Source organism: Camelina sativa, chromosome 1, assembly GCF_000633955.1.
Source record: "Camelina sativa cultivar DH55 chromosome 1, Cs, whole genome shotgun sequence".
In the NCBI taxonomy this organism is placed as follows: Eukaryota; Viridiplantae; Streptophyta; class Magnoliopsida; order Brassicales; family Brassicaceae; genus Camelina; species Camelina sativa.
Genome location: NC_025685.1, coordinates 8,124,113 through 8,131,730, shown reverse-complemented (window position 1 = coordinate 8,131,730; position 7,618 = coordinate 8,124,113). Strand labels below are relative to the sequence as shown.

Genomic DNA, 7,618 nt, shown 5'->3' with positions numbered 1-7,618 from the left:
GAATTGTATATTTTGTTCAGTGACCAGCTTTATTAGTCGTTCGTCTATATGGTGGTTCACTAAACAATCAAACAATCAAAGATTATTAGAAGGCTAACAGATGTCCTATGCTTTTATTCACTAAACTAAAAATCAAGATTCTTAGCCTATTGATGGGAAAATATTTTATATTACTAGACTGTCGATTTTTCTTGGAGATTCACATTACATTATATATAATATAAATATATGATTTCGACTTTTAAGTTCAAATTATTACGAAATCTGGTAATTTTAAACTAGCTAATATTCTTATTATGGGTATGGAAAAGTATTATGTTATTGAGTTAGTCATCATATACTTTTAATTCGTATCTAAAATGAAAAATCTATTTCTACACTCTTTTTTACTTTTCTTTTTAAAAAGGTAAACCAAAAGATGTCTATATTAAATAATTTAAAAATTCAATTGAAAAACATTAACCGGGCTACGCCCGGTATAACCCCTAGTCCATTAAAAACCTCCATCCAATAACACCCCTTTAATGTTTGAATGCCATAGTTATTTTTCTTTACCAATCATGACACATACAGTATAATCTTTTGTGTTGTCAAAAAACATAGAAAATTGTTTATATAGAAATTTATGAACATAGATAATTGTTTATATAGAAATTTCTACATATATTGACTGAAAATAATTTGGTTAGCTCTCTTTGCAATGCCTCTCAACAAAAGTCCACACTTGTATGAATTTTCAAGTCCTCATGAAGTTTTATGTTTAGATCTTGTTGAGGCGGTTCTGAACTTTTTTTTTAAAATAGAAGGCTCCTCAAAGATCTAAATTTCATTTGCCACAACACTTCTCTTGTCAAAGACTCATGAAGCTTCTATGTTATCAAATTATAGGCCCATACTTTGGTTTACAAACTTATCTAAAAAACTATAGCGAAGAGGTAGAAGCCTTTTTAGAAAATATATAGCATTAATGGATAGCATTAGAAAATAATCAAATATATAGCATAAAATATACTGTTTATTGGACTTATTGTTTTAAGGCCCATTTGTTTCCCATAAAAGCCCAAACAATATTTCACGTTCCTCCACCTCCTCTGTTCCGTTCGACTCTCATCAGAATCCGAGACTGACAAAATCACGATCACCGGCATGAAAAAACCCACGACTCTGATCTCCGATTTCGCTCTTCAAAGACTATGTAGATCATATAACTTCAACTCTTAGTTGTAGTATATCCCCGGATTCGTTCTCATTTCCTATCAAATGGCGTCTTCAAATTCGCTCATGTACAGCTTGTTCCAGCGAAGCCTCGAGGATCTCATCAAAGGTATACGTCTCCAGCTACACGGAGATTCCTCTTTCATATCTAAATCCCTAGACGAAATCCGCCGCGAGATCAAATTGACGGATCTCTCCACGAAATCCATCGCGTTACAGAAACTATCCTACCTCGCCGCACTCCACGGCGTCGATATGTCCTGGGCAGCGTTCCACGCCGTAGAGGTCGTGTCGTCGTCTCGATTTGGGGATAAGAGGATCGGTTACCACGCCATTGCTCAGTCGTTCAACGATCAGACGCCGGTTCTGCTTCTGATCACGAACCAGCTCCGGAAGGATTTGAATAGTTCGAATGAATACGAGGTGAGTCTAGCGCTGGAGTGTTTGTCTAGGGTTGGAACTGATGATCTAGCTAGGGATTTAACTTCTGAGGTTTTTACGCTCTTGGGGAGTAGTAAGGCTTTTGTTAGGAAGAAAGCTATAGGTGTGGTTTTGAGGGTTTTTGATAAGTACCCTGATGCTGTTAAGGTGTGTTTCAAGCGTCTTGTTGAGAATCTGGAGAGCTCTGATCAGCATATTTTGTCAGCTGTGGTTGGAGTGTTCTGTGAACTCACCACAAAAGATCCCAGATCTTATCTTCCTTTAGCTCCTGAGTTTTACAAGATTCTGGTAGATTCGAGGAACACCTGGGTTCTGATTAAGGTTCTTAAGGTATTTGCTAAGCTGGCTTCGATCGAGCCTAGGTTGGCTAAGAAAGTGGCTGATCCTATCTGTGAACATATGAGGAGGAACGTGGGAAAGTCTTTGCTGTTTGAGTGTATTAGAACAGTAGTGAGTGGCTTGAGCGATCAGGAAACAGCTTTGAAACTTGCGGTTGCAAAGATTAGGGATTTTCTTGTGGACGATGATCCGAATCTCAAGTATCTTGGTCTTCATGCCTTGTCGATTGTTGCTCCAAAGCATTTATGGGCAGTTTTGGAGAACAAAGAAGCTGTCGTCAAGGCTCTGAGCGATGAGGATCCAAATGTTAAACTTGAGGCTTTGCATCTTTTAATGGCAATGGTGAATGAAGATAATGTGTCTGAGATCTCTCGAATTCTTATGAATTATGCTCTTAAGTCTGGTCCTTTGTTCTGCAACGAAGTTATAGGTTCCGTACTACTCGCATGCTCCCGGAACTCATATGAGATCGTAGTTGACTTTGATTGGTATTTGTCTCTTCTAGGTGAGATGGCTAGAATCCCACATTGTCAAAGAGGGCAAGAAATTGGGCATCAGTTGATTGATATTGGTATGAGGGTCAAAGATGCTAGACCGGAGCTAGTTAGAATTTCTCGAGCACTGCTTATTGATCCTGCATTGCTTGGTAATCAATCCTTGCACCCTATATTGTCTGCTGCTGCTTGGGCTTCAGGGGAATATGTCGAATTCTCTAAGACTTCTTATGACATTGCAGAGGCGCTTCTGCAACCACGTACGTCACTCTTACCGCCTTCAATTAGAGCAATCTACATACATTCCACTTTCAAAGTTCTCGTCTTCAGTCTCAAGGCGTACTTCTCAGCCCAGGAATCCACGTCCTCGCCCTTGGTTGAGGAGTCTACTAGCTCTGTTTCTTCACCGGAGAATGCTTTCACATACAAATCTATATCGAGTCTGGTGAATATGATTGAACTTGGGCTGTGCTCGTTATCTGGGACCCTGGATGTTGAAGTGCAGGAGAGAGCCAAGAACGTTCTAGGATTCACCGGTATGATAAAGCACAAAATAGCCGAGGAAGTAACAGCCCAAGGGAGTGAAATAGAGGCTTCTAGAGCTGTAGCATTCATGGAAGATGTCTTCTCAGAGGAGCTTTGCCCTGTTTCTGCAACTGCACAGGAAAAATTTCCCTTGCCAGATGGGTTAGAGCTAAAAGAGAATCTTGAAGATCTGCAAGAGATTTGTGGAGAATTTCTCAAACCAGTTGTGGAATCAAATTCGAATTTGTTCTCATCCTCAGAAAAGATCAGCTTCTCTGTTGCTAGACTCAGAATCAGTGATCAACAAGAAGCCTCATCATCTTCATCCCATCCACCTGAGTCTGCATCCTTACTTGCGGAGCACAGAAAACGTCATGGCATGTACTACCTTTCTTCTCAGAAGAGCGACGACCACAATGACAGCAATGGCAACAACAATACGCTGAACGAATACCCACCAGCGAATGAGATATCAGCGGACTCATTTAACCCCAAAAAGAAGATGAACCAATCAAAACCGAGACCTGTAGTGGTGAAACTGGACGAAGGAGATGACTTCAAGATGAAGCCAGACGCTAGTAGTAATGATGAACCTCTGTCTCGTGCGATCCAGACAGCTCTAATGGGTAAAGGGAAAGAGAAGGAAAGAGAAAAAGACAACCACGAGAGAAGTCTTGATCCAGGTATCAAAGAACAGAGCTCGAGAAAAGAGAAGAAGACGAAGAAGAAAAATGGAGAGAAAAGTAGTAAGCATAGATCACGACGACGATCTGACAAGGATGCAATCGCAGCGAAACCAGTCGAAATCGTAGATTTTCTCTTATGAGTACTAAACTAGTTGGGTTGGAGTTTGTGTCTCAGACCAGACAAGTTGGTGTGTTATTTTGTACAGTGATTTCATGTACCCATAATTGATTATTTTGTGTTTATGAAATATATTCTCTTATTATTAGTACGCCAACATATATCAACAACAACCAGAATAAGATAAGCAAAAATTAAAAATAAGATGCGTACAAAGCATCACCACACATTGTTATTCGCGAAGCGTACAACTTACTTAACTCTACTACAATACTTAATAACATCCTTAAACACACACACAACAAAAGTAAAACTCATAGCATATATAGAATGAGTCATTCTGAATGACCATAAACATCAAACGGTTCTTTGATTATTCAACACCTTGGGATGGCGAGTCTGCAATGGTTAGAGACTTTACGAGCGTTGGGAGTGCTTACGAAGCGACGGAGGCTAGGGTTTCTCATGTAACCACATAGGCATGGCTTCTGCTCTTTGAGCCTAGCACAGCACAACGCCGATGGTGGAGAAGACGACGTTATCGCCGCTGCACATGGGCTTAGTTGCATTGGCGAGCATGTCACGGCTTCAGCCGCGGGAAGTAGGACCAATAAGAGGACCGCCGCGAGGGCAAAAACGGAAACCCATGTGGCCTTCATCATCACCATTTTTCTTTCTTTTGTTTGTATTTTGAGTTGATAGAAGTTTGTTTTAGTGTGTTTGTGGTTTTTGTGTGTGTAATCTCTTCCTATTTANATTGTTATTCGCGAAGCGTACAACTTACTTAACTCTACTACAATACTTAGTGATCATAAATAACATCCTTAAACACACACCAAAAGTAAAACTCATAACATATATATAGAATGACCATAAACATCAAACGGTTCTTTGATTATTCAACACCTTGGGATGGCGAGTCTGCAATGGTTAGAGACTTTACGAGCGTTGGGAGTGCTTACGAAGCGACGGAGGCTAGGGTTTCTCATGTAACCACATAGGCATGGCTTCTGCTCTTTGAGCCTAGCACAGCACAACGCCGATGGTGGAGAAGACGACGTTATCGCCGCTGCACATGGGCTTAGTTGCATTGGCGAGCATGTCACGGATTCAGCCGCGGGAAGTAGGACCACTAAGAGGACCGCCGCGAGGGCAAAAACGGAAACCCATGTGGCCTTCATCATCACCATTTTTCTTTCTTTTGTTTGTATTTTGAGTTGATAGAAGTTTGTTTTAGTGTGTTTGTGGTTTTTGTGTGTGTAATCTCTTCCTATTTATAGAGTGGGAAAGTGAAACGCTTTTTCTTATTTTATTCTACTTTATTTAGTAGTTTCTATATTTTTATTAAGAAGTACATACGTATATGGATTACAATTACAGATATTTTTCAAACTATTATTATGCACTTGCTTATAGTGCGGCCTATTATTATACGTGTATGGAATATCTAAGAGTATCAATGCGGGGTTTCTCATCGTAGACTATGTTATTTCTACCCACCTGACCAGACCAGACTATGGATGCAACTTAATTTAAAATTTTAATTAGATAGTAGAGCAGTTCGTGGTGATTTTATTGTGTTGTAGATGCTGCAATGGGTCTAATTTCTTGAGTAATAGTTTTTACAAATGTTGTTATCATGCATGTCATCCAGATTTAAACGGGCTGGAATACGATTTGTAAATCATCACTGTTGAGCTAATATATATTTTGAATATTGCGTAGAAATAAACAAAATAAAATGAAAAAATATAAACATTGTGGACAAGAACCCTAGTGATTGTTTGTCCAAAAAAAAAAAAAAGACATTAATAGGTAAATGGGGGAAAGTATTCGAATAATGAGATTACTGATTTCTTAACTATATTCATTTGTTTTTAGTGATTTTTTTTCTCGTCAACGTTTTTAGTCTTTTATTCATTGTATTGGTGCTTACTTTGCTCCCTCTTTTTTTCTTTTTCTTTTAGTGGAAGTAGCACCACAAATTGAGATCAAATATTTAGAAAACTATAAATCAACTTCTCTCTATCTGTGGACCAAAAAAATACCTAATTGATAAGACTGAATATTTTGAATATTTTCACTAAAAAAAAGCACAACAAGTAAGATATATTCATCAATATAATGAATATATTTTTTTATAATATGGGTTTATAGAAAAAGGAATTTAACAAAGGAAGAAAAAAAGAAGGTAGGGTCGAAGTGGATGACTTAGGAGGCGAAGAGGACTTTTCGGTGATGGTACTTGTGTCGTCCCAATATTTGTTGCCGTCTCCTTTTAACGTCCTGATGATGGAGAAATATGCATATGGTATGGAAATGTCTAAACCTAATTAAAAGTAAAACAACATAACAATCAATTACTAGTAATTTATATACAAAATGATGATTTTGAGATGAAGCGTGCGTTTGGGGATACGTGTGAATAATCATTGCCACAATCACTCATTGAACATTCTTTTTTTTTTTCTTTTTTTTTTTGGCACAGTTATAGTAATTTTAATGAACTGATCATATTCTCTTTGGTGTAACATTTATATGGAAAAGTTAGCTATTGTATTTCCTGTGGTAACAAGATTTTGCAAAATGGCATTCATAACAATTCATAAAAGCTACAAACAGAAGATAAATAGCTAAACGACCAAGAAGAGTACATCCCATATTCCCATGTAAAACGATTGTTCACGAAAAAATTGCAAAACTATTGGAGTACAAGTGTACAACAACTCAACCCATGTTTATTTCTGTGTGTGGTGCGATTAGATTTGTCTTTGGATGAAATAATACTATAATGTAAAATACAAACGAACAATCAGATATATCCTTGATCACGAATGAAATGAATTTCTAAATTTTATATATACATTTGTTTGGTACTAGTAATATATAAGAATGGCAATAAAAAGAAATTACGCATGTAAGTAATATGTAACTAGATATATATTATATAGAGAGTAGAGGTATTAGATTCATTTATCATAACCAAATTAAGACCACTTGTGGAAACATAAAACTAAAAGGAGAACATGGAATGTTTGGTGTGTAGCTCACATAAAATATGTTCACACGTTGGTTGGTTGTTGTTGTTGAAGCTCATACAAACATGTGTCTTCGACTTTGAGGTTTGAAGTATGAAAAGATCACCACAGAGAAACAAGGCTAAATGAATAGTATTGATCGAGTAAGAAGAGACAGTGGGTCCAAATCATCGATCGTGATAGCTTTAAGATCCTCACGCCTAGTGAGTAATTTCCGTTGTTATTATTGCTCTCTTAGAGGTGAAATATATATATATATATATATATATATATATATAAAGGGAATGTTTTTATAGTTTTTATGTCATGTAATATATACATTTTTTTAATGTAATATATACATAAGGAGTAAAGTATATAATTAGGCAGAAACGTAATAGTGTTATTTTTCCGTTGACTTTTAGAAGAAAAAAAAATTGTGGTTTTTTTTTAGTTGTTGGTTTGTAGAAACTAGAAAGAATGCAGAAAATAAAATAAAAAGAAAGAGAATCACATTTGTTAGAAAAAATTATTTTGTAGATTGCTGACTTTTTTAAAAATAATTTCCCAAATATAAAATTTAAACAAAATTATTGTAATAATAAACCTGTGGCTATTGACAATTTTGATATAATTTATTAAAACAAAATAGATAGTCCAATTTTTTGATTGGAACTTTAACAGAAATCTACATCTATTAAGATTTTCACGCCGCACCCGTCACACCACTCACTCAGTCACTCACCACCACTACACCTACCAATTTTGACAAAAAAAAAAAAA

At 36.7% G+C, this 7,618-nt stretch overlaps 3 protein-coding genes across 4 annotated transcripts; 1 reads left to right on the top strand and 2 right to left on the bottom strand.

The window, feature by feature from the left end:
• Positions 1,047–3,948, top strand: LOC104783250 (AP-3 complex subunit delta-like). Its single transcript, XM_019246962.1, has one exon. The coding sequence runs from the start codon at positions 1,261–1,263 to the stop codon at positions 3,838–3,840; it is 2,580 nt and encodes an 859-aa protein (XP_019102507.1). The 5' UTR covers positions 1,047–1,260; the 3' UTR covers positions 3,841–3,948.
• Positions 3,980–5,073, bottom strand: LOC104783259 (non-specific lipid-transfer protein 2). 2 transcript variants are annotated; one of them, XR_002038665.1, is made up of 2 exons: positions 4,575–5,073; positions 3,980–4,046 (listed from the first exon to the last, which is right to left on the bottom strand). XR_002038665.1 is itself a non-coding variant. In XM_019246966.1 (2 exons), the coding sequence occupies exon 1, from the start codon at positions 5,006–5,008 to the stop codon at positions 4,718–4,720; it is 291 nt and encodes a 96-aa protein (XP_019102511.1). In that variant the 5' UTR covers positions 5,009–5,073; the 3' UTR covers positions 3,998–4,167; positions 4,690–4,717. The 2 variants fall into 2 exon arrangements, 1 of the variants encoding a protein (XP_019102511.1); XM_019246966.1 differs by having other exon boundaries at positions 3,998–4,167; positions 4,690–5,073.
• LOC104783239 (non-specific lipid-transfer protein 2-like) lies at positions 3,998–4,572 on the bottom strand. The gene has a single exon (XM_010508372.2). The coding sequence runs from the start codon at positions 4,484–4,486 to the stop codon at positions 4,196–4,198; it is 291 nt and encodes a 96-aa protein (XP_010506674.1). The 5' UTR covers positions 4,487–4,572; the 3' UTR covers positions 3,998–4,195.

Excerpts from the sequence above, each read along its gene's own strand:
- LOC104783259 (XM_019246966.1), bottom strand. The coding sequence starts at position 5,008 with ATGGTGATGATGAAGGCCACATGGGTTTCCGTTTTTGCCCTCGCGGCG.
- LOC104783250 (XM_019246962.1), top strand. The coding sequence starts at position 1,261 with ATGGCGTCTTCAAATTCGCTCATGTACAGCTTGTTCCAGCGAAGCCTC.
- LOC104783239 (XM_010508372.2), bottom strand. The coding sequence starts at position 4,486 with ATGGTGATGATGAAGGCCACATGGGTTTCCGTTTTTGCCCTCGCGGCG.